This window comes from Typopeltis vanoorti, chromosome 12, assembly GCF_054136105.1.
Source record: "Typopeltis vanoorti isolate ZY-2024b chromosome 12, IOZ_Tvanoo_1.0, whole genome shotgun sequence".
Lineage (NCBI taxonomy): Eukaryota > Metazoa > Arthropoda > Arachnida > Uropygi > Thelyphonidae > Typopeltis > Typopeltis vanoorti.
In genome coordinates, this window is record NC_143560.1 from 77,503,460 (window position 1) to 77,530,957 (window position 27,498).

A 27,498-nucleotide genomic window follows, 5' to 3' on the forward strand; every position below is an offset into this window, starting at 1 on the left:
GAGGACAAAATTGATGTGAACAAGGCAATGGCTACAATACGGATACATTAAAAGAGAAACTGAAGGATTTATTCTAGCAGCTAAAGAAAAGGCATTACAAACTAATGCGATGAAAGCAAAAATTTTGAACATCAATAATAACAGCAAATGCAGATTATGCGATCAGAAAGATGTGATTGTAGAATATCTAATCAGTGCTTGCAGCAAAACAGCTCAAGCTAACTATAAATACTGCCATGATCAAGTGGCCAAAATAATTCATTGGCACGTATGCAAAAAATATGGCTTTCCTGCTTCTGATAACTGGTGGCAGCATAAAATAGAGACAGTACTGGAAAATAAAACAGCAAAAATTCTCTGGGACTTTCGAATACAAAATGATCGGCATTTGGAACACAATAGAACTGACATCACAATTATTGAACATCAGCAGGTTTGGATTATTGATATCGCAGTACCCAGTGATAAAAACATTAACAACAAAGAACTGAACTGGAAAAAATTACTAAATATCGAGATCTGGCAATCGATAGTTGGCCAGCTGTGGCTTAAACACACCAAAATCATCCCAATTGTTATCAGTGCACTTGGTGCAACTTCAAAGAAGCTATCCAACTATTTACAGCAATTAAACATCAACAAAGTGACCCATATGACCTACAAAAAACAGCATTACTTGGAACAGTCCATATTTTACGATGCTACCTGACGGATTAATCTTAGATTCTTGGGTAAAATCTGAATTGTTCTGTATCACCAGTCAAATTTTTGTTTATATGATATCTTGTTTTGACTGTGTATCAATTATGTGAATAAAATAATAATAATAATAAGGGAAGTTCTAAGACTGCAGTAACAAATTATAGACCAATCAGTATCTTAGGTATGGTGGTAAAAGTACTGGAAAAATGGTCAAAAAGAGAAGGGATAGATAAGAATATGATACTGTATGAAGGACAGTATGCTTTATGAAGTAACAATCATCTCTTAGTAATTTACTAACTTTTTTTAATAGAGTAACAGCTGAGTTGGATAAAGGAAATGGCTACACGATGATTCTGCAGGATTTTGAGAAGACATTTGACCAAATATCACACGGAAATCTGTTATGCAAATTAGAATAAATGGGTATGGATGTGACACTGGTTATGTGGATAAGAGGATGGCTGTATGGACAAATATCAAAAAGTGGTATACAGAGGAGAAGAATCCAGGCGAAAGGTGGTATGCTGCAAGGTTCAGTACTAGTATCACTGCTGTTTAATTTGTACATAAATGAATATAGGGAATATTTCCTTTCAGGAAATAACCTGAAAGGAAATATCATTTTTTTGCTGATGATGTAAAATTAAGTAGAGTAATAGTGAATCAAGGAAATGTGGAGAGCTTGCAGGGTGATTTAAATAAGCTGTCAACAAAAGATAATGGATGTCAGTTTAATGTGGAAAAGTGTAAAGTTTGTGCATTTTGGAATAAATAGATCGCAAACTGTGTACCAAAATAATGGAACAGGACACAGATAAAGCTAGAGATTAGGGATGGTGGTAGACAGAGAGTTAAAGTTTATAGGACATGTCGCTAAGGTTGCTAAAATAGTTCATAAGATTGTGTGGCTATTTAAGAACACACACACACACTAAGAAGTAAAGATGAGTTACTCCATTTTATAAGGCCTTGATACATCCACATCTGGATAACTGTGTTCAGGATTGGTCTCCTGGATTTTTTGAGGATGAGGAAGTGGTGGAGAAGTTTCAGAGACAAGCGACCAAGATGGTGAGGGATTTATAGAATTTTCCCTATGAGGACAGATTGAGGATATGTGGATTGCAGAAGTTGGTTGATAGGAGAAAAAGAGAGAATATGATAAAAAGATTTAAGTTATTTAAAAGATTTTATAGGACTGATGCAGGGGAAATGTTTCAGCACTTGGCTAGAGGCCAGAACAAGAGGTTATTCCTGGAAGTTGAATAAAAGTATGGTTAGTAGAGGTGTTAAGGACTAGATTTTTTGCTTGGAGAGTTGCAAATGAGTGAACTGGGTCACCAGTCAGTTGTGAGTGCTTTGTATGTTAATGGGTTCAATGAGATATGATAGATTATGTGGATAGTTTGGGTTTCCCAGGATGAGCCTTCAGATTCCATGGAAGTACCGTACAGTAATAATAATAATAAATCAAAGCATAAAAATCCTAACACCCTTGCTAACCACATTCTTACACAATTTCCACTGGTGATCCCTTGTTCTCTCCCTTCATGCCATGTACAGAAAAAAGGCTTCAGTATCAATCTTATAAAATTCCTTTAATAACTTATATGCATCTTTTCTCCTACAATCAGCTAGTTTTTGAAGCCTACAGACTTTCAATCTATTTTCATAGGGAACATTCCATTCAAACTTCTATAGAATGCTTCCAATACCACATTCTAACCTATACCTATTCCCATATACTCATTCTAACCTATATCACAGTCATTTTCACTCTCCTGTGGATCGTCTCTATCACTTTTTTATCCCCACGGAGGAGAAAAATATCTTCCCTATTCCTGCTTGTTAATTTATTCTTCAACAACCAAGTAATCCCATGTGCAGTTTGGGATACCGTTGCAATATGCCCCCCCTAAACGTCCACTCCCTATCTACAAATACCTCAATGTCCCTGGTCACATAAGTTTCCTACCATTCCGTTTCATCAATATAGTACACAGCTTTTACATTCAACTTGCAACCATTTACTTTTGCCTATACTAGTAGTATAGGCAAAATTGAAGGGGATGTTGAGATCCTTCAGTCATCTGAAGGATCTCTACATCCCCTTCATTTACTATCATTCTTCTTAGTTTTGCATCATCAGCAAACAACCAAATATTTTGCATCAAATCATTTCCTTTATTACTAATGTACTAAATTAAACTACAGAGGACCAAGTACTGAGCCCTGTGGTGAACCACTAGTCACCTTCCTTCTCTTGGATGCAATTTCTAAATAAACTACTCTGATATCTTTCCATCAGCCACCCTCTAACCAAGATTACCAGATTCATATACATCTCCATTCACTCCAATTTATGCAATCGAATTCTATGCGAGATCCTATCAAATTCCTTGAAAAGTCCATCAGTATCATCGAGTAGTCATTTTTCTTATCCAAGTCCACTGTCACTTTATTATAAAAAACAAGACCTACCCTTCACAAAACCATGTTGTTCCTTATAAAGTATCCATCCTTTTCACCTGAAGTCTGTCTTTTACTAATTTCTTCAATACCTTAACCATTACACCTGAGATACTGATGGGTCTCTAATTTCCTATGTCTGTCTTGGAGCCTCCTTTATGCAATGGAACTATTTTGTCCTCTTTCCACTCCATGCACCTTCCCAGAACTGAAGCTTAGTCAGAGAAGCTGATAATTCCCTTGCATATTCTCATAGTACATCTGATCCCATGGCCATGTTTGCATTGACATTCTGCAATGCTTTATGCACCTCCACTTCTTCAACCACTATTCTCCCAACAGTCAGTGTCATATCCAGCATTGCAACATCAGCTAAATGGTACACTCTTGCAAAGTGATCATCCAGTAACTCAGCTATTTGGTTCCCTTCTGTTACCTCCCCACCTTCATGTGCTTTTTTAAAGTCATCTTTCCATACTTTTCTTTATCACCACCCTTCACATTCCCTGGCCGATAGCAGCATTTGACTAAATATCTCTCCCTATCAATCTCCACCTCATACCCTATTGCCTCAAACCATTCCCCTGCTACCATCAGCAGCATTTCCCCTCCCTTTTGTCATACAAAAACATTATACCATTCCTCTATTTTAGTGAAGATATTATCCTCATCCAACCACGTTTCACTAATTCCAATTTTTGGAGCAACGAACTCAATCAGTGAAACAAGTTGATCTCCCTTATTTCTGATGTTCCTGCCATTCATAAATAAACACAGCAGTTCACTTTTAGGTCTATAACCTGTCCTACCCATGCCACCTGCTGGTTGTGACCAGTCATCAATTATCTTTCCCTCACCTAAAAGATTCCTTCTTTTCCTTAACTACCTACCTGCACATGACACTCTTGTGTTATAGGTTTTGTAATCTCACATGTGCGAGACCAGTATTTAAAAAAGAATATATTCAATCTGAGAATAAGGAAATGTTACAGAGGATCCAAAGAGGAGGAGGGGAGGCAATATAACTGAGACAGATATAGAGGAAATATTGAACAGAATAATAGATCATGGGAGAGTGAAAAAGCATTCTTGAAAGATATATGAAGGTCGCTGAGTAAGAAAATGAAACATACTTTTTTGAATGTAGAATAATGAGTGAGTGGCAGATTATATAGGTGAGTTGCCCTGACATATATAATCTGCCAAAGTTCTACACAGAGTGGATGGCAGCCGGTGGCTACAACCTGACTCCGGCAAGAAAGATTAAGAGACCATCATTAGAACTGTCCTGCAACTGGATTTTGAGAGCTTTCACCAGAAATAATTGCAAAGAGGTTTTTAAAAACTAACATCTCTAATGCCCGATGATAATGAAGACGACGCTATTTGAGTAGATTGACAATGCACACGAGAAACTGCTCTAGAGACCGAAAATGGCAATAGCAAATAGGAGATTTGTAAGTCATATCCATTTTCAGTTTTTTTTAAACCATGGTGATCTTATGATTCTGAAATGATGAAAGGACCAGCAATAAGAAACTGTTTTCATTTAATTACAGAAGCATTGTTGCTAAAGATTCAAATATATCGTGTGATGAAGGTGAGCAGGCCGATTGCATAAATAATGTTGATAATTAAAATTTAAATGCATTCATTTTATATACAATGTGAGCAATTTACTTATTTGTTTGTATGGGGTTTCCCCCCCCTTTCTTCCCCATCCATTAGGACGGATTGAGCTCACTTAATGAGGGATTAAATATATGTATTTTATGAGTGTAAATTGGTGTGTGTTCATGGGACCGGTTTGCCTGTTCTGAGGGATGAAACACCCGAGTTTCTGAGCGGAAAAACCCTCTACCATCTCTATCATATGAGACCAACTAACTCACCTTTAGTTAAAAGAGACCAGATAAAGGTTCCTCACATCTCGGACGGGAATCAAACCCAGTTTTTTCTGACAAAACAGCTTTGTCGTAGATAGGCTTATATGTTGGTTATGCATTACTAAATCACTTAAGGAATTGAACAACGTAGATACGAATATAAATTAAATTGCACTTTAATAGATATTTCCGATATTTCGGCAATGTCACGTTGCCATTTTCAAAAGGAAAATGGCAACGTGACAAAAAGGCACATGCACGTAGGCACTAACAACACAGTAATTGAGAATGAAGAGATGAAGCTATTGTTCTCCTAGAAGTCCTGATGGTGCCCTCTAGCAGGCTAAGTAGGTGTTCTTGGCCGTTGGGCTGAAGGTTTGCTGATGTAAGCCTCCCAAATTTGGGGCAGTCGCATACAACCAAATTTGTTGAGGTTTGGAGAGTTTCTTAGGGCTGAGGCTGATTCCATAAATGGTCTTTAGAATTTGTATTTGCTACGGTGTATTACTGTAGCTTTCTTCCACTGTATTCTGTGGCATGTATCCAGAGCATAGTCTGCAAGACCAGAATGGCTGTACTTGTGAAAACGGATGTAGTCCTTGTGTTCAGAGATTCTGATATTCGCTGTCCTGCCTGTTTGGCCAAAGTAAGACAGTTTACAACTGCAAGGGACCTGGTATACACCAGGTAGGACTAGGGGAAGTGGTTGGTCTTTGGTGGAGCGGATAAGGGATGCTAATTTTCTGTAAAGCCTGTAACAGGAGGTCAGGTCATGTTTTTTTAAAATTTTGGTAATTTTTTCTGAGGTGCCTTGGATGTAGGGAATGGTGATGGATTTAGAGTAATCCTTGTTGTGTGTGTGTGTGGGGGGGGCTGTGGTTTGTAGGTTTTTATATTTTTTGGATTTTTTTGGGGGGTAGCCATTGGCTGAGAAAGTGTTAAGGATGTGATTTAGTTCAGTGTTTAGGGCCATGTCGTTAGAACAGATTAGTTTAGCCCTGTTGTATAGTGTTTTCACCACTCCATATTGTTGTGAGGGGGGTGGTGGGATTGTTGGTGAATGTATCTGCCTGTATGGGTGGGTTTCACAAAAAGCTCTCCGTATATATAACTGCGCTAGCTACGTGTTGCTTCGCGAACAAATCACCGCCACGCGGTTTCTCTTAGCGGAAATTAACGAAGCTATTCGTGCCTTCGAAGATGAGCTTTCGTGCACTTTAAATCACGAACTGTGGTCTATTTTACATGATGTCTCGTGTACTGCTGCAGACAAAGAATTTGAAAAAATACGAGGCCGACAGATGAAAAAATTCGAAAAATTAAAAAAGAACTGTACTGTCAATCCAAAACTTGCTACCAACACCGTAATCAACCTTTCTTCAGTCACCCTGAAGCACTCAACACGCTTTCATGTGGCCATAACTTCGCCATTGTTCCCAGAAAAATACCTAGTGAGGATATTATGATCCAGATCGAACGCAGAATCTGCCACCTTCCACATCTAATAGCCAACAGTATAAGACTGGATGTAGCTTGTGTCCTCTCCAAAGCAAGACCACTAAAAACCAACATATCCAACAAGGAATATAAAGCTCTACAGGAAATGAGGAATATTAAAGAATTAGTTATCACCAAAGTGGATAAGGGAAATTAAACTGTAGTACTTAACCAAAAGGACTACAAAGGTAAGCTTAATGCTCTTCTATTAGATTGGGTTACTTACCTCCCTATCGAATACAATCCCATCAACTCACAAATTAGAAAACTTCACAGGCTCCTTAAGTCACTTCTTGGCCTGTAGAAGTTACCAACAGATTAAAGCCGTTTAACTCTATACCCCCCCACCCCCCGTATTTACTGACTCCAAAAAATACATAAAGAAAATGGGAATTTACGTCCCATAGTGGATGGCATTGATTCCCCCACATACAAATTAGCTAAACATTTGGCCAAAGAGCTCACATACTATACTGGCAACACACCATCACACATAAAAAACTCAGCCCACTTCAAAGCCAGCATAGAAAACCTTACACTCCAACATACTGACATAATGGTCAGCTTTGACGTCTCCTCCTTATTCACAAATGTCCCACTCAAGGAAATTTTAGAGCTAATCCAAGCTAAATTTCCTCCTGATATCTCAGTTCACAATGAACTCAGGCTATTTCGTTTGGCAGGGAAAATTCTACAAACAAATAGAGGGGACAGCCATGGGTTCACCACTCTCCCCACCCTTGGCCAATTTCTTTATGGAGACCTTTGAAGAAAAAGCCTTAGTCACTGCCCCGCAAAAACCAACCATATGGCTTCGCTACATTGATGATGTGTTCACTATTTGGCCACATGGCTCTGAAACACTCCTCTCCTTCTTAACACACTTAAACATCCAACACTCCAGAATCAAGTTCACCCTGGAAAAAGAGGAAAACAACAGCATCCCTTTCCTAGACACAATAGTCACCCGCCAGCCTGATGGAACCTTGGTTTTCTCAGTTTATAGAAAACCCACCCATACAGGCAGATACATTCACCAAAAATCCCCCCCCCTCACAACAATATGGAGTGGTGAAAACACTATACAACAGGGGTAAACTAATCTGTTCTAACGACATGGCCCTAAACACTGAACTAAATCACATCCTTAACACTTTCTCAGCCAATGGCTACCCTCCCCCCCCAAAAAAATCCAAAAAATATTAAAACCTACAAACCACATTCCCCCCCCCCCCTTCCACAACAAGGATTACTCTAAATCCATCACCATTCCCTACGTCCGAGGAACCTCGGAAAAAATTACCAAAATTTTAAAAAAACATGACCTGACCTCCTGTTACAGGCCTTACAGAAAATTGGCATCGCTTATCTGCTCCATCAAAGACCAACCACTTCCCCTAGACCTACCTGGTGTATACCAGGTCCCTTGCAGTTGTAAACTGTCTTACATTGGCCAAACAGGCAGGACAGCGAATATCAGAATCTCTGAATACAAGGACTACATCCGTTTTCACAAGTACAGCCATTCTGGTCTTGCAGACCATGCTCTGGATACACGCCACAGAATACACCGTGTTGGATCCTACTTCTTCTCAATCTATACTTTGGATCCGATATTTAGTTATTACGATGTTCTTAACTAGTTGATAGGTTGCAAGTTGATTTCTAATTCAAATATAGAGAAAATTTATATTTAAAGACTGCACCACTCTATATCTGTATTAGTTCAAGAATTGAAGAAAAATCAACTCTCAACTACCTTTCCTTTATATGTTGTTATTATATATACTGGCTGAGTACATTTAACTTACTTAATTCACCCACTTTGGTTCGAATATTTTATGAATGGTGCAGTAAAAGAGATTCAGGCAAAATACAACTTTTGATTAACAAAAACAAACATTTAATTTTAGAATCACAAATTTTACACTTAAGATCAAATCACTAAATAAGTTATTATAGACACTTCAGCCTTTCTGATAATACAGTCATACAAACTCAGACAATGGTAAATCTGTTATCTGTAATACAGTCTTCTCATAGTTCCTTAAGTTCCAAATACAATAATATTGCAGTAACACTTCTTCACAAGCAAACACTTTTAAATCTACACTTCAGCCAATCTCTGCAATAGTTACTGTTAATATAAGGAAATTCTAGGATGAAACTCACACATATCTCTGTATAGGAATATTAATGGTTGGAATATTCTTACCGATAATCTTCTTTCTTCATCTACTTATACGCAAACACTTTTTATAACTGTAAACACTTTAAACAATAAACGGCACTCATTAAAATAATTCTTCTAAGCAATAACTGAATTAATTAACGGTAACAATACACATAATCAAACGTTCTTGCACAGGTCAAAACGCTTATACTACATTTGACATCACTTAACAACTCTTGTACATTCAATTTAATCCTTTAGGTACTATAATTCTCAACACCGCTATCGTTAAACTTCAACTCTACAGCGTCTACTTATTCTCTAGTTACTCCGTGCTATGCTTCAAGATTCTGTGTGTCTTTGAAAGGTCGGCCCTGAAATTAAATCAACTATAGTATCGCTAGTCATTCAGTAATCACTCAGCTGTCTTCTGATTGTTATTCTACAACTTATTAGCTAACCGCTTCTCGACTACTGGACTTCAATTAGCTACTTGAGTGACTCGCTATTATCGCACTCTGATTCTCCGAATCTATCTCCTTTTAGATTCCTTCTCCGAATGCCGAATAAGAATATCCTCTGATTCCAACCGAATGAATGACTTTTTTCAGCGTTCCTCACTTATATATCCATTCTACCTGCCTAAATTTTTCTCGTGCTTTCTTTTACTCAAACTCTTTTCAGTAAACTTTCAGCATTCTCCCTCACGCACTGTTCCAAACTCGCGCTCGCTCTCTTACATACGTCTCCATGACAACCAAACAAAATATAATAAAATTGAGCTATTGCATAACGTTAAACATCTACAAACAGGAACAAAATAAGAATATTTACATTTCAATTAATACGCAGTTAAAATGTTGAATACAAATTCTTATATTAATATAGCAAAAAATAAAATAAACTTAATAATATTTTAATACAGAGTTTTATTACTATTAATACATATATCCTTGATTAAATAATTAAATATCAAATAAAGTTAAAGGTAGTTATATGAATATTAAATTATAAACAAGTGATTTACATTAATTATTAATTACAAGTCTAGCCTTTGTGATGGAAGATCATGTTGGATTCTGAATCAAACAATAATTACTTAAATCTCTATATATTCAGAATCCAACAGTAGCAAATACAAATTCTAAAGACTATTTATGGAATCAGCCTCAGCCCTAAGAAACTCTCCAAACCTCAATGAATTTGGTTGTATGCGACTGCCCCAAATTTGGGAGGCTTACATCAGCAGACCTACAGCCCAACGGCCAAGAACACCTACTTAACCCGTTAGAGGGCACCATCAGGACTTCTAGGAAAACAATAGCTTCATCTCTTCATTCTCAATTACTGTGTTGTTAGTGCCTACGTGCACATGCCTTTTTGTAAGTTCCTTTTGAAAATGGCAACGTGACGTTGCCGAAATATCGGAAATATTTATTAAAGTGTAATTTAATTTATATTCTACGTTGTTCAATTCCTTAATTGATTTAGTAAAACAGCTTTGTCTATACCGACTCAGCTGAAGAGGCTCTATGTGAGCAATTAAAATTATAATGAATACTGAGAATTTAATTATAAACATTAATTTAGCTTTTTCCTGAAAAACTTTAGTTTCCGAAAATCCCTGCATATATCGTGCACTATGGTTTTTTAACTTTCATTTTGGGGAAAAAAGTGCGAGTCATATTCGAATAAATACAGTATATTGCTTTGCCAAAGCATAAGGCTTTTTTTTTCAGGTTCTTTTCTTTTCAAGTTATCAAATCATCGGTATTTCTCTGTATGTGAATTGTACACTCATATTTATTATTATTATTGTTCCGGGCAACTTCAAGGAGTCCACAGACTCATCGAGGGAGGCCCTAACATCATGTCAAGAACAACTATTCAACATTCACACAGTATCTATCATACCTTGCCTTGAACTCATTCACGGTCGTAGCACCCACAACAGACTCTGGAAGCTTATTCCACTCATTCACCACTCTCCAAGTAAAAAACCTAGCGCTAACACCTTTGTCAACCACGCTCTTGCCCAGCTTCCATGCATGGCCCCTAGTCCTCACACCACCAGTCATATTTTCAAATATATCTTCTGGATGAATCTTATAGAAACCCTTCAGTAATTTGAATGTCTCAATCATATCACCCTTCCTTCGCCTATCGTCCAATCTCTGCAACCCACAAATCTTCAACCTATTCTCATAAGGTTCATTCCACAGACCTTCTATCATCTTGGTCACTCGTCTCTGGATCCTCTCCACTTCCTCCCCATCACGAAGAAACCCTGGTGCCCATAACGGGGCACAGTAGTCCAGATGGGGTCTTATCAAGGCTCGATACAGAGGAACAACAACTTGTTTGTCTCTGCATGTTAAAGTATTTTTCAGAAGCCAAGTGATTTGATGAGCTGATTTAGTCACTTTTGCAATGTGCCCCCTAAACTTTAACTCCTTATCCATCAACACTCCTAAATCTCGTGCCTCATCAATTTCCTGGAGTACAGTTCCACCAATGCAATATACTGCTACTATTCTTTTCACCCCAAAGTGCATAACCTTACACTTTGCCACATTAAATTCACATCCATTTTTCCTAGCCTAGTCATCCAAACTATCCAAATCATCCTGTAAAATTTTGACATCCTGTGCACTCACAATTGCTCTACCCAACTTTGCATCATCAGCAAACAAGTGAACACTTCCTCTAAAATCCTTTCCTATATCATTGATGAACAAATTGAAAAGCAGTGGTCCTAGAACAGAGCCCTGCGGCACACCACTAGTCACAAGTCATCTTTTAGACACCACTAGTCATAAGTCATCTTTTAGACACCACTAGTCATAAGCCGTCTTTTAGACTCCACTCCTGCATAAACCACTCTCTGGTATCTCTCCTTCAACCACCCTCCTATCCATTTCACCAGCCCTATATCTATCCCCATCTGCTCCAGTTTACTGATTAGGGTTCCATGTGGTATCCTGTCAAAGGCCTTGGCAAGGTCCAGTAGTATCACTGTAAACCCATTATCCAGTTCAGCCGTCACTGTGTTATAAAACGTGAGCAAGTTACTGAGGCATGATCTACCCTTCACAAAACCATGTTGTCCCCCATACAATATCCCATTTTTATCTATCCAATCCTGTATTCTTTTCTTGACTAATTTCTCTAAGACCTTGACAATGATTCCTGATATGCTAATCGGTCGGTAATTTACAATAGCAGTCTTGGAACCACCTTCATGCAGTGGAACTATTTTCTGCTCTTTCCACACCCTCGGAACTAACCCAGACCCGAGACTCAAATTAAACAAAATGGTCAAGGGTACTGACAATTCTTTAGCTGCTTCTCGTATGACACGAGCTGGTATACCATCCAATCCCATGGATGTATTGGCATTGAGGTTATGTAATAGCCTACTCACCTCCACTTCATTCACCACAATTCCCGTATAATCTACTGGCTTATTCGTTTCTGCAATGTCACCACCTGGATGATATATACTTGCAAAGTGCTCACTCAGTAACTCAACTATATCAACTGATTCAGTTACCTCCCTACCATCAGCAGTCTTTAAAATCATTCTGCCATGTACATTTTTCCTTTTACTTGCTACATATCTAAAAAACTATTTAGGATTCTCTTTAGACTGCATGGCCAATATTCTTTCGTAATCCTTTTTTGCTTTTCTTACCACACTGCGTTACCCTTCTGGCATGCGCTTTATACCGTTCATGTGCCTGCCGGTCACCTTTCTCCTTAAATTCCCTCCATAGTTGTTTCTTTTTTTGCAGCTCAAGCTTAATGTGTTATTCATCCATTTAACCCCTACTTGATTTATTATTCGGACTCTAGGTATACAGTCAGCCATTGCTTCATGCAAACACTTCTTAACTGCCTCCCATGCACTATCAACTTCTAGTCCTTGCAGTTGTACATGCCATGGCACTGAACCAATCAAACTCCTAAGCTTGTCATACTTTCCAGCCCGATAATTCCACATGTACCCTGTCTTAATTGAAAATTCCACACCTTTAGCCACCTCCCAAGTCAAGACCCTATGATCACTCTCACCAATTGGTGGCAATGTGGTCATATTTGTTACAGCCAAATCCTCAGATGTAATTACTAGGTCAAGCACTTCTCTGACCCCTAGTATTTTCCATTACATGCTGTCGCAGATAGTTATCCCTTAATAACCGCATAAAATCCAATTCCTTCCTCTCGTGTGTCCTCTCCTCACTCCAATGAATGCGACCATAGTTGAAATCTCCCATAATAATTACCCTCCTTCCACTAATTTCTTCTATTTGCTTGTGCATACTGTCACCACCATCTTTTCCATCACCTGGTCTATAGCAGCACCCAAATGTATATTTAGTTCTGCTAGCCACAATCTCACACCAAATGGCCTCAAATGTGCTCTTTTCTCTATCCTGCAATTCAACTTCTATTCTCCTTGGCTGTAGCTCATCAGCTATCATCAACAATACTCCTCCCCCCATTTTATTCTCCCTGTCATTCCTGAACACACTATACCCATCACATTCAATCCCACTAGCTATATCATCTACAGTCAGCCATGATTCACTAATACCAATAACCTGTGGTCTGGAAGTGCCAACCATGGCCAAAAACTCTTCCTTCTTGTTCCTAATACTCCTAGCATTAGTGTACATGAATTTAAGACCCCCATTAGCCCCAACCCTACCTTGATGCCTTATATTAACTATCGCATTTTGATTTGTTGTCCTTATTCGCTCGGGCATATTATATTCATTCATACATTCAACTGCCTCCCTAAGGACTGTATATCTACCCCCCCCCCCCCCTTAATAAATCTAGTTTCCCTGAATTTGCACATCCACTACATTCAGCAACACTTTCTCAAGTCTCCTTACACCGTAACCATTTAAATGCAAGCCATCCATCTTATATAGATCCTTTCGCCCATCGAACTCACTCCACACATCCACAAATTCCACACCACTCGTCATACATAACCCATGCATAAAGTCATTCGCAATTATGGCCCTCCTTTTAAACATTTCACTGTCATACCGTGGCAAAAGACTAATCATTCTAACTCTCTCACTCTTTTCTTTTGCTACCTCAAACAATTCATTCAGGTCTTCTATCATTTCCATTTTATCTCCTTTCAAATCATTCGTACCTGCCACAACAATCATTTCTTTCACCCTTTCCTTTTGCTCTCTAATAGACTCAGTTACATCCTTTATGGTCGCACCAGGTTGGTACGATTTTGTCAAATCCTCTACTAACACACCTCGTACTAACGAGTCTCCATACAGCACTCTATCCTTCATTTTGTTCATGTTCACACTCATATGCCTATTTTTCCTGTCATACTTGTTATTATTGGCTGGTTCATTCAGTCGACTTTTGCTCATACGCTCTAGCTGCTGTTTTGCCCTTTGTATTGCACCATTCAACAACGCGATCTCACTCATTGCATCTATCTCATCTTCTTTATTCTCTGTAAAAATAATTAATACTATCATTCACACTTTCTACATTCACACTCTCACAATTCTCTGGTACAACCTTGCCGTTTCTTGTCATATCCCTATTTTCTTCATTCTGAAGTTTGACAAAAATATCACACTCACGATCTGAAATACACTTCAATTCCTCATTTTCCCTACATTTTCTACACACATTCACTCCTTTGTTATCATCTAACCATACTCTGACCGCGCTCCGCAAAGCGTACATTTCGCAGATAGTACACTGAATCATCTCCTTTACATTACCGTTCTTGAAAGAAGATGGCGAACCATCATTACTGGCCGCCATTTTCCTTCATACTGGAGCCATACTTACTAGTAACGTATTTTATCAAATTATAAATTATAAACACCAAAAACACACAAAGAGACGCACTAAGATATGCAAGGCAAACAACACAATATTAAAGTAAATTTATCAACAATAACTGAAAATAACGCTTATCTTATCAGGAGCTTTCACGAACACTACACACTACGAATCCCTCTAGCGGCGACTTCCCGACATAGATTATGTTATAAAACACTTTAGTACACTAACTACACTAATAAAACTAAAATAATATACTAAAATTACACAATTAAATCTAACAATCTAAAAATCTAACAATTAAATCACAATCACAATTTACTCCCTCATTCTTCTGTTTCCTCTCATAAATGTTGCTAAATAAATACATCAGTAATTAAGTATTTCAAATATTTCCTTTGCCAGTATACTGGAATAAAAAATACAGTCCAATTTAACTAAATTAGTAAAAACTTTAATTCAATAAAATAAAATAAAGCAAGGACTTTCCAAGTTTTGATGGATGCCCAGTTTTAATTGGGATATAAATATTTATTGAAATGCATAACACATCTTTTGAAATATTGAATACTGAATTTAATATGTTTTTAATGAAAAGATTCCATGAAACTTCAAATGAATACTTACTGATGTGCAGGATAAAGCAGGTTTGTAATAACCAATCCACCAATTACCAAACAATCACGACCCATTCCCAACAATAAGAAGAGTGCTGTTTGTAATATGAAGACAGTATGGTTAGGAAATATTTTTGTATGTCAGCAAACATCAATGCCCATTTCTAGGAAATCTGTAAAATGTTGTTTTACCAACTTTTCCTATGAGAATTATTGATATACAATATTTTCAACAAGATGAGAAATAGCTCGATAAAAATTTCAAGTGCAATTCAAGGAAATAAAGACAACTGAGTTTTACTTTTGTGCTCATTTAGAAAGTTCTGCCAAACATATGCCTTATAAATGAAAGCATTTTCCTCCCATCTTCACCATCATGAGTTAACAATTTTGAAATAATTTTTTCTTGAAATTGATAACTAGAGAAAGTTCAAATGCAGTAATAGATGATTTCAAAAAGAATTTATTATTATGATGATGATTCAAGCCTCCATGGAGTCACAAGACTCATCATGAGATTTGATTTAGGATTTGTTTTCTTGCTGATTTCTTACATGTTTAGATATGAATGGTGCTAGAAGAAAAAGACATTCCCTTTAGTGGCATCAAGAATGACAGGAACATTTTCTAGGCTTTTTAAAGTAAGTGAAGATGACTTAGCCAGGCTCAGGTGGAAGCTGTGAGTTACTCCTAAAAATACTCTTTTTTTAAAAAAAAAAACTAAATAAGATAAATAAGTAGGTAAATGCATGAAACTGACAGAGAGAATATATTTGACTCACGGTCTTAGCTTCTTTGAAATTCAATCTAAATAATCCAAATAACTGTCAGCCTAGTTGGCTGAGTGGTTAATGTACTTACTCTCCAAACAACAGATTGCAAGTTTCAATCCTAGAGTGGGCATGGATGTCAGGGATTGTCTTTAGGTAGGAAATAAATATCATAACCTGGTATGAGAATACAGCCAACTTACTAGAGGCCTCAAGTGGTATGAAAAAATTCCATATGCGATCTCTACGGCAGGGTTTTTGGATTATGTGCAAAATGAATAAAATATACAAAAAAGAAAGAAAAAGAAAAAATAATTAAAAAAAAAAAACCTTAGTTCACCAGTGGTACTAATGCTATAAGCTTACAACCTAAGATGTGGGAGTAACCAAAAATATTAACAGAAATAATCCACATAATGGCTGATAAACTGAAACAAAAAATTTTGGATGGGATAATGGAATATATCTGATGACGAAAAGAGATGATTTAGAAAACCAGAAATACAGGTGATGAAACAAATTATATGATTTTCATTCTTCAAAGTATTTTAATCTTCAATGAAGCCTAAACAAATTATGTTATTGCAGATTGAATAAACAGTTACAATTAAAACTGGGAGGTGTTTTTTTGGAAAGACCCTCTATATATTAAATTAAGTGATTTTGAATAATAACTGCATGCAACTAATTTTAGGATGACAGAGCAGACCCACCATTCTAATTTAGAATAACTAACCTGATTAGATATTTCCAAAGGAGAAGAAACTGATGGGCACAAAATCAATGTATCTTGGGAAGTAAACCCAGAATCTTGGGAAGATACACTCACAAGGTGTTTATCACCCATCATATTTTTCTACAGCAATAACAAAAACGAAAGGCCAAAAAATAAATAAAATAAAAAAATAAATTATAAATAATATCATTAACAATCATGCAAAAAATAAAAATATACCAACATTATTTCAAAGCCGAATAGAGAAACTACAAGAGTTTCGTGCCGAATATAGAAACTATAAAAGTTTCGGCAGATCCAAGTGTAAGCCGTAAGCAAACCTTTCATGACAGGAGCAACTTGTGATAAAGGTCGGGTAAGCTCTGATCACTTTCCTTAGTATTTCCCATAATGTAAAGCACATCTCCTTGCAGACATGTATGATGCTATACATTATGGGGGGGGGGGGTCACATAATGTATAGCATCATACATGTCTGCAAGGAGATGTGCTTTACATTATGGGAAATACTAAGGAAAGTGATCAGAGCTTACCCGACCTTTACCACGAGTTGCCCCTGTCATGAAAGGTTTGCTTATGCTTGGATCCACCAAAACTTTTATAGTTTCTATATTCGGCTTTGAAATAATGTTGGATTCAACATTTTTTAAGAAAATCCTTTCCTTACAAGGTTTTAATCAAGAATCAATGGGAATTTATTTTATATTAGCAAATGTCTGTAGTATATATTCCAGGGATTATTTTCAAGATTCTTCAACTATACCAGAATGATAAACCATTAAATTTTAATTCATGGTTTATTTATTTTATATTTTATTCTATACAGTTAGGAATTAAAGAAAATTGGATATTTGCAAGATACCGTCCGAGAAAATAGCACTGTCCCTAATAAATCAAGATCAGGTGACTACAGATTTCACAAGGGCCCTGTAAAAATGACTTTTTGTCAAGGACTCAATGAGAGTCTTACAGATTACATAATGGATAGCCACATACTGTTCTTTGAAAACATTCGCTAAAGATGTACTCAACACCCATAGGCAGCCTACTCCATACGCTCATCACATGCCATGAGAAGAACTTGAATCCCACATGCCTTTTTGAGTTTACTTTAGGGGACGACCTTGTAAGTTTTCTCCTGCCTGCCATAAGCTGCAAAATCTTACTTGTGTCTATACTGTAAGGTCATCTTACCAACATATGTTTCTATCAAGTCCCCTCTCTTCACTGTGTTTGAGTAACAGAAACATACTCAAACTTTGAAGACTAGATTCCTCGGTCTGCTCTTGCATGCATTTGTAGATATTATCTTGGTTATCCCCTGGCGGATCTTTTCAACTGCCTCTTCATTTTCTATTTATCTTCTCTCTCTCTCTCTCTCACTTTCATTGGTTAAGTGAAGAAAACATAATTTTTGCAGAATATTATAAACAGGGAAAATTGAGAAAACTCACAGTAAAGTCAGATGCCACTGATATAAGAAAACATAGTCATGACTGAATGTGAAGATTGTATATTTGTGATTATAGTACGGATGAGAGGGAGAGAAAGAATGAAAGAGAGAGAAAAAATGAAATAAAAGCATGTTTCTGTTTGTTTGTTTTTCTCTCTTTCTTTCACTTTATAAATTAGCTTCAAATTAGAGCCTGTTTTAATGAGCCTATAAGGATTTAAACTATGAAAACTGGTTTTAATGGTTATAAAATAACTATAGTAAATACAGTTAATGTACTAGTTTTGCCACTAAAAACCTTGTGGCTCCTTCTGGATAATTAGAAAAAATAATAAACTAAAATGGAAAATTGTAAACTAAACACTACTAAACAAAACTTGTAGGAACAGTTACAATATAGAAAATGGAAACAAGAGGTGGCACAAGTCAGCTGTTGTCCAACATTATACAAAGCTCTTGTTCCAATCAATGTCATGGTGTTTGTGGTAAAAATAAAAAATCTAAGTGAGAACTGTCTTCTCTGTGGTGAGCAGCATCTCCAAGATGTTATTTCTTCTTATCTCAAAACCTTCTTCTTGAAGTCTGGCCTGTATATGAAAGGCCTCATGATCAGGGAATTTTGTAAACTCCAGGATGTTTATAGGAGTTGCAGTCTTTACAAGTCTGTATGAACTCTGAACTCTGTATAGTAAGAATAGGTTTATAAATAATAAAGTTTAAGGAGATTAGTTATCTTGATAGAATGTCTGCCAATGTATAGAAATGGAACTGGGTCTCTGTAGCGAACATCATGATTCTGCTATGGAGCAGGATTGGAGAAAAAGCAATTTTTGTAAAAGTTTTTTTGTTTTTAATATCCATTACAAATTAGTTGCTGGAGTAGAATTAATAGTAGTTCATTAATTTTCTCTGCATTCCTTCAGATGGAAACAGCTGTTTTTTTTCTTAAGCATATTTAGATATACACGATTTATTTATACAGAATATACATTTATTTAGATATACACAATACTCAATTTTTGTGAAACATGGTACAGTGAAGATGAATTGAGGAAACGATTAATATGGCTTGTGGTACAAATCAAGTATTTTCTGGTTCCAAAGAAAATTAAATTTACTTTGGAACTAGAATGAATTGATTGAGGTACGAATACTGTTTAAATCAGCAACACTATATTTACAGATGATGAAAAAAATCGTTAACTTCTTCAGATTGAAGGTTTAAGGTTTGTTGATATTAGAAATTGTTTTTTCAAAATTTTCCATGAATAGGTTGGCACATGGTGGAGAAAGGGAGACTACTGATGACATGGCCAAATACTTATTGCAAAATCTTTCCATTCTGTTTAAAGTAATTAGAGAAGAGGCAATACTTGAATGGATTAGATATACCAGGAAGGAACAGATTGACATGAAACTTTAGAACTTCATCTACAGGGGCGTTGGTGAACTAGGAAATGTTTAGGATGGCAAGGATGTCTGATGGCATGATAGAAATTTCAGAGTTTCTGGACAAAATGTGAAGAGTTCTTTATGAAGGAGCTCATGTGTCAGATATGATTCTTTAATAAAACAGAAAGATGCCCAGATAAAAGATATGTAGGTGTGCTTATTTCATACATTATTAATCGCAGTGGAATACTAGCCTTGTGAACTTTCGGAACCACATATAGTAGTGGGCTTAAAGGATACACAGATTTAAGCTCTGTTTTTAAATCTATTGGCCAGGTGAGCATGCTATGTAAGAGTTCAATGGTCTCTTCCTGATTATCCAATGTAGGAAAGTAGTCCTAGTGAGTGTAACTGGAAGAGTTCAAAAGTAGTAAAAAAATCTTTGACATGTAGTCTGCTGTATCCATGCTAACCATTTCACTGACTTTGTCTGCTTTGAGGATGACGATTTCTTTGTTTTTCTTAAATTAAAAAGTGCTCTTTTCCTGAGCTTTTATATTTTAAACATGTATTTTACTCTAGAAGGACATATAACTCTGCTGTATAATTACTGCAATTCAGTGAGATCTGATTGGATATAGTAATGTTAGGAAACAGCAGTACAACTAACAGAGGTCTCAGATCTTGATCCAACAATTATAGGTACAGATGATGGAATATGAGACTTTTGTAGTTGAAAAAGTGAGAGGTTACAGGATGAAGTGCAAACATGCCATAGAGGAATACTGTTATGTTTGGTGTGGGTAATGTGGTTAACATTCATGCCAAGAGCTTCCATAATCTCTTTAACATACCAAAGGAACATATGGCAATCTGACATGTGTGATACTGGGACTCCCAACAGAGAAAAGATACTTTATTTTTAGGGCATAGTTAAGAGACAACAGCCTACATCAAAGAGATAGAGCTGCTTCATTTGGTTCAACATAAAGACTGAATGGGCAATGTGCAAAAAGCACCAGCAACTATCCATGTAAACCCTGATGATGGATAAGATTTGATCATCAATGGCTATTCTACCTTGCAGAACTACAAACTTGAGACTCATAATTCAGCTTTGAATGCATAAGTACACAATAAAGACAAAGCAATGAAGATCAATCCACATCAAAGTAGAGGATGCAGTGTGAAGGAGATTTAATGCTCTCCTGCAGTTTTCTTAATTGACGAATATGTGCAAGAATGTAAGTTTTCTGTCAAAGATGACTCCCAATGCAAGAATGTAAGTTTTCTGTCAAAGATGAGTCCTAACTTGGATTCTGTTGCTAATGGAATAAAGTTTGCCCCATTTTAAACTTGGGATTTGAGGTGAAGAATACATTTATGGCGAAGCATACACAGATACTTTTTTCTGCTGGAAACCTGAACCCATTACTAAGAACCTATAGAAAGACAGATCACCTGCTTGCTGAAGTTGTCTTTCACTCACCCTCATGTTACAAGACTGACAGTAAATTGTGAAGTTATCAACATATAGGGTACTGCCTACAGTGGGAAGAAGCTGTTCAGTGATTGAGTTAACTTTGATAACAAAAAGTGTCGCACCTAAGACTGAACCCTCGAGGAACATCTTGTTCTTGATATGGCTGAGATGGCATACTTTTCACTTCTTGGAAGACTCAGCTACACAATAAGTTTTTAATAAATACAGTAAACCCTTGCCGAACGCGGGGGGGTACGTCATTAATACATTGCACGCACAGCAAAATTGCGATCCGCAAAGTTAACTTTCTGTGGAAAAAAATATGTTAGGTATAGTTCAAATTAAGAAAGTATGTATGTATAATTTAAACTAACCTAAATATTGTTGTAATTAAAAGGGAAAAATTAAACAAATGTTAATTGAAAGGATTTTTATTACTGCTTAATAAGTAGGTACATGATACAATTATTTTTTTAAAAAGCTAGTGATTTTTGCTTGGGACAATGACTGATGCAACTCTTTAAAAGTTTTGTGGGAGCGCAGTTTTGTAAGGAGCGCAGAGTTTTTCAATGCCTTTCATAAAGTGTCCTCTTCTTTCTTCATTTGGGTCAATCTCCATTGCAAAATCAGACAGTACCTGTGCCTTTTTTAACAATTCATTTAACTTCTTGTAAGTTAAAGGTGCTTTATCTTCTTCTTCACTATCGCTGCTTTCACTGTCGGCTGGTGTTACAAGATCATTCAATTCTTCATTCGTCATTTCTCGATCGTCATTCTAGATCAATTTTTTGACTTCTTCTTCCATATTTGAAAATCCTTCGCCTCCAATTGCTTTTGCAATTTGTACGATTTCTTTGGCTTCATTTTCAATCGATGGAAATCCTTTAAAATTGTTGACAACTTCTGGCCAGAGCTGATGCTAGTAAGCATTCAATGTTGATGAATTCACTTGTTCCCATGCGAGTTTAATCATTTCTATGCAGTGGCTTATGTTGAAGCGCTTCCAAAATGCCATTAGCGGGTCATGCTTTCCTTCGTCTAGTGCTTTATTTGCAGCGGTTTAAACATGCCTGACATAATAGGCTTTGAATGTTTTTATGATCCCTTGATCCATTGGTTGGATTAAGGAAGTGGTGTTAGATGGGAGGAATAAAACCTCTACATTTGAATGCAATGTTGTGAGAGCTTCAGCATTATGTCCTGGAGCATTATCGAGAATTAGGAGAACTTTAACGCACGGGTTTTTCAGTTCTAAGTAATGTTTGACTTCTGTAACGAATGAATTTTTAAACCAGTTATTAAAGAGGGCTTTTGTTACCCAAGTTTTTCTATTCCACTTCCACACAACAGGCAATTGCTCAAAATTTTTTCTCTGCAATGCACGAGGCATTTTAGATCAATAAATGAGCAGAGGCTTGCACTTGAAGTCGCCTGATGCATTTCCACAAAAAAGCAAAGTGAGTCTATCCTTAAAAGCTTTAAAACCTGGGGCCACATTTTGTGTCTTTGTGATGTAGGTTCGTGGTCCCATTCGTTTATAAAATAGGCCCGTCTCATCCGCATTGAAAACTTGTTGTAGAACGTAACCTCTCTCTTCAATGAATTTCAAAAATTGGGGTTTGGATTTCTCTGCTGCTGCTTTATCTGCAGAGCCAGCTTCTCCCTGAAGCTTTACATTGTGCAAATTAAAACAACACTTAAAGTTTTCAAGCCAACCTTTGCAAGCAAACAATTGTTTGCTTGAAAGTCAATTTTCTCTGACGATTGGCCATCTTTATTTAAAACGAAAGAAAACAAATCTAAAGCTTTGTTTCAAATAGCAACACCATCCACAACTGAGCCTTTTTCGTTTACTTGATTGTCAACCCAAGCTATTAATATTTTTTCCATCTTTTCCAATTGCAGAATTCTTCTTGAAACTTGAGCAACCTTTGCCGAAGTATTGCCTGAAGCTTCGACACTGGACCAAATCTTTTCTTCATTCTCCCATATTGTTCTTATGCTTGATTCGTTTATTGCTAATTCTCTTGCAAGCGATGAAACACGTGTACCATTTTTCAACTTATCTAAAATTTCAATTTTCTGAGATAATTTCAAAACTTTGCGTCTTTTTGCTGCTTTATCATCTTCATTCTTTCTCTTAGATGTCATATGGAATTTTTGAAATTAAAAGAAATACAAATGCAAAAGGAGAAGAGGATAAACACTGATAAATAAGTGATTACAGTTCTGCTAACGTGAGTGAAATGATCACAATTCGGCCTGGGTAACTCAGCTAGCAGGTTGCGCGAAGCAGGGTTGCTGGCTGACTCTGCAGCGTATCGCATATGAATGAAATTCTAGGCGTTGGACAAATTAAATGGAAAGATAACGTGTATGTGCAAAATCGCGTTCTGCAAATCCGCGCTCGGCAAGGGTTTACTGTACAGGAAGATATCCTCTGAGGCTTAAGCTATAGAGGTCTTTTAATTCCGTATCTCCAAGCTGCCATAATCTTTTTTCCATATCAAAGAACCATGAAACCAGACATTTTTGTTTCAGGAATGCATTTCTTATACATGTTTCTAAGTGGACTAAATGATCCAAAGTTGAATGATGTCTACAAAAGTGGAATTGTATTGGACAGACAATCATGGCTTTCTAAGTACCAGAGAAATCTGGCATTAACCATGTTCTTCAATATCTTAAAAAGACAGCTGGCTGTCTTTTTAAGATATTGTTTGCTTATATTGAATCCTTTTTCTGATTTTAGGGTAGCAACTGACTTATGCTAAGAATTCAGAAACCCTTCCTCTGTAAGTATTCTGTTGCATAGTAAGAGAAGAAGATCCACAGAAGATGTTTTATCATCTCATAATGGATGTCATCAGAATCTACAGAACTAGGGTGAGACAGTAAAAGAGATCTTTTACTGTCTCACCTGGACAACATAATCTATTGCATATACTTCGCTGCTTCATTGATAGATGGTGACTGATTGCTTCAGCATGAAATTTTGAAAGATGGGAAAATATATTCTGGTTAGTCTGGTCCATTTTCCACAAAGGCATCTGTGTAGAAGAACATAGTTCATGGGAAGACACAGTGCAGATAACAGCAAATGATCACTTCCAGAAATGTTCTCTTTGACTTGCCACAGGAGCAGTGGAAAAATGGCATGGAAGCAGATTGTAAGATCAAATGCAGAATACAAGAGGGTAGGCATATGGAAGAAGGTACTGCTATTATCAAGAAGGGAGAGGTTAAGACAATTGAGTATTCACTCAATGATGTGACCTCGTACATTTATCTTGGCACTATCCTACAGAGTGTTATGCCCATTAAAGTCACCTATGAGAAGTATGGGCTGAGGCAGTTGCAATATAAGATTATCAAGTTCTTTCTCATTTAACTCATAAACAGATGTATTTACATAGATATATTGAACATAAGCAATCCCTCGATTAATGCGCACCCGATTAGTGCATCATTTTTTTTTGATACCCAAATTAGATTAGTGCGCCTCTAAAATTCAGTTAGTGCGCCTATCTTAAAAATAAATGTTACAGATTTTAAAAATTTTTGATCTATACATTTTTTATGGCTAACTATTTTAAAAAAATCACTAACCAGGATGAAATAATTTAGTTACCGATTTGAAACATTTTACCGAGTTATTTTTTAATGGCATACTACACTATTTCCATGTACAGTATGTTCCAAATTTACTGCCAAATTTATGTCATCTACTTTACATACCATTTTGCTGATCATACCTCATGCAATTGTTTTCCTTATTTTTTTATTTTAAATTATTTTCCTAACCTTTAATCATGACTAAAAGAATTAGTGACCAAAAATAGAAGTGTGAAAATGATTCGAAAAGTAATCTGATTGGAAGAAAAACTTGAAATAATAAAGAAAAATGAACAAGGCAAGTCCAAAGCAAAGATAGGAAAAGAACACAAAAATGGGTGAATCAACTTCTGAATACAAAGAGAAAGGTAAGGCTGCTTCAAGTTCATCATGCATGCACTCAAAATCAAAGTATAATAATGATTGAATTAGAGAGACATCTTTTTACATGGTTCGAAGATTGTAACCAAAAACGGATCCTGCTAAACACTGGCCTTATTAAATAAAAAGCATTGTCTCTTTGTAACCTGGAAAGAAAGGGCTATTAATGATGGAAAAAAAGAAGAATTCCATGTTAATGCTGGGTGATTTGAGCGTTTCTAAAAGAGAAATAGCCTACATAATGTTCTAATCACAGTCGAAGCTGCAATTGCAGATAAGGAGATATCCAGAGATTTTGAAGAAAATTGTGTAAGAAGGGGACTATTATCATCAACAAATACTTAATGTTGATGAAACCGGCCTTTTTTTGGAAGCGAATGCTTTCCAAGACTTTTCTAACCAAATCAGAGAAACCTCAGCCTGGTTATAAAGTAGCAAAGTCGAATGAAATTACTGCTAGCAATATGCGAGCCGTTTGGAAGCACATTCCTCCACATTGTGCAAATGATTTTAGAGGCTTTTCAAATAAATCTAAGTTAATTAAATCTCATTCTGAGAATTTGAGTGATTCCGACCTGCTAAATTTAGATGCACAGCGGGAAGATCCTAAAGAATATGAAGAAAATTTAATCACTGACAAGCCCAAAGAGGTTTCACAGAAACAATTTGAAAATAGTTTTCGTACAATCGAAGTTTTTAAGCAGCAATGCTTAGAGACAGACCCTGGTGAAGAGAGAACCAGTAAAATTTGCAGAAGAGGCAATAGGGCCATACCGTCAGATGTATGAAAAAAGAAACAGAATGCCCGCCAAACTACGTTAGCTCAATTCTCTGTTAAGCAGAATAATAAATTTCTATTCTGAATATGTTTTATTGTCTTTCAGCTTCAAGGTTTTCCTTTAACTAGGTCCAGAGACATACCCTAATTCTTTTGTAATAAAAACTTAGGGTCAAAAAAGAAATTTGAGGAACGAATTATACTTTTTCCAATAGGCTATTATATTCATTTAGTGTGTTTTCGATTAATGCACCTGTTTTAAAGAATGCATTAGGCACATTAATCGAAGGATTGCTGTACTGTAATAAGAAATCCCATGGATAGGCAAATAGCTATTTCTTCCAGAGAAGTATTAAGTTGGACATGATGGAAAGTGGTATGATTGACCAGTAGGATAGCTACTCCACTTTGAGCATGACTCTCCCCAATTCTGTTCTTAACAATGGTGAAATTCCATAAGGTGAGATTTCGATGGGTTTTCAATAAGCTGCATGCAGCAATCATCAACATTCTGACAAAACCCATGCCAGTCCCACTGTAAAAATTTTCCTATTGTTTTTTATTATTATTACATAACACCTCCAGGGAGTCCAACGACTCATCAAGGGAGGGCATCTGCCCTATAATTCTCTGTCTCCACAATGTACCAACTGCAACTACCATCATCTACACCAACAGTATTATTTTCACAGACAATCACAAACATCCATGCCCACAGCAGGATTCAAACCTGCAGCCTTTTGGCTGTAGAGCGGATACACTAACCACTCAGCCAACCAGGCCAGCATTTGACCTTGTAAACATCAGATTTTCAAGAGGTTGAGTGTTTATCTTTATCAGGTTTATATTAATTAATTAATTTTGGGAAGTATGGGCAGCCAGTATCCATCTTGTCCTCTGGAAATTTGGTCAATGCATCATCTGATGTGTCAGGATCATTTGGTAAGTTTAATTTACTTTCAGAGGATACTGAAGCATCCATTTTTTCTGTGAGAGTATCTGGTGGTTTATCTTTCAGTAATATCCTAGCCATAATTTTTTTGATAAGTGGGTTTTTGTGCACTATTTTTGGAGTTGTTTTGGGAGTGCGACCATAGGTCGTATGGCTGATGTGCTCAACAGAGAAGCACTCGTAATCATAAAATTCGGGCAAAATTATCAGATGATGGAATAGACAAACAAGTGTGAGTTGCTCTTGATATTTTCTTCACTACCACCTTCTCAGCATAAGTTAACTTCTTCTTCTGTTTTTTTTTTTTTTTTTTTTTTTTTTTTTTTTTTTTTTTTCATGCTGATATGATACAGTTTGTTCTGTTTTAATCTTTTGAATTTCCTTCCTATCTTTTCATCTCTGACATGCATGGAACAAGCAAGATGATCTGCCTGACAGTTAACATATTTAGCTTTCTTTGCACAGCAAGATTTATTATCATGCTCTTTACTATCAAATCATGCTAAGGTAGTAGAGCCACAACAGGCAGTTTGGACATGCCTGATTAAAGCATCCTAGGGATTAGTAATGTAAAGTCTAACAAGATGGTTAATATACCCTCTTTTACAGATGTTGTTTGTTTTTGTTATATCAAAAGTAACAATAACGTTCCCAGTTATAACCAGGTAACTATCTCTATGTATGAGGATGCACCTCATACCTGTCACTCCTTGATTTTTAAGATCTGGAATATTAAAGAGTACTCATTCTGAT

At 36.5% G+C, this 27,498-nt stretch overlaps 1 protein-coding gene across 1 annotated transcript in view; it reads right to left on the reverse strand.

Annotated features, from left to right (window-relative positions):
• The window catches only part of LOC150100909 (protein MTSS 1-like), a 499,461-nt gene that overhangs the window by 184,673 nt on the left and 287,290 nt on the right, over positions 1 to 27,498 (reverse strand). Inside the window, exon 10 of the mRNA XM_090401934.1 lies at positions 16,692 to 16,811. Within this exon, the coding sequence (XP_090258060.1) occupies positions 16,692 to 16,811 (120 nt within the window). The remainder of the gene's footprint in view (positions 1 to 16,691; positions 16,812 to 27,498) is intronic.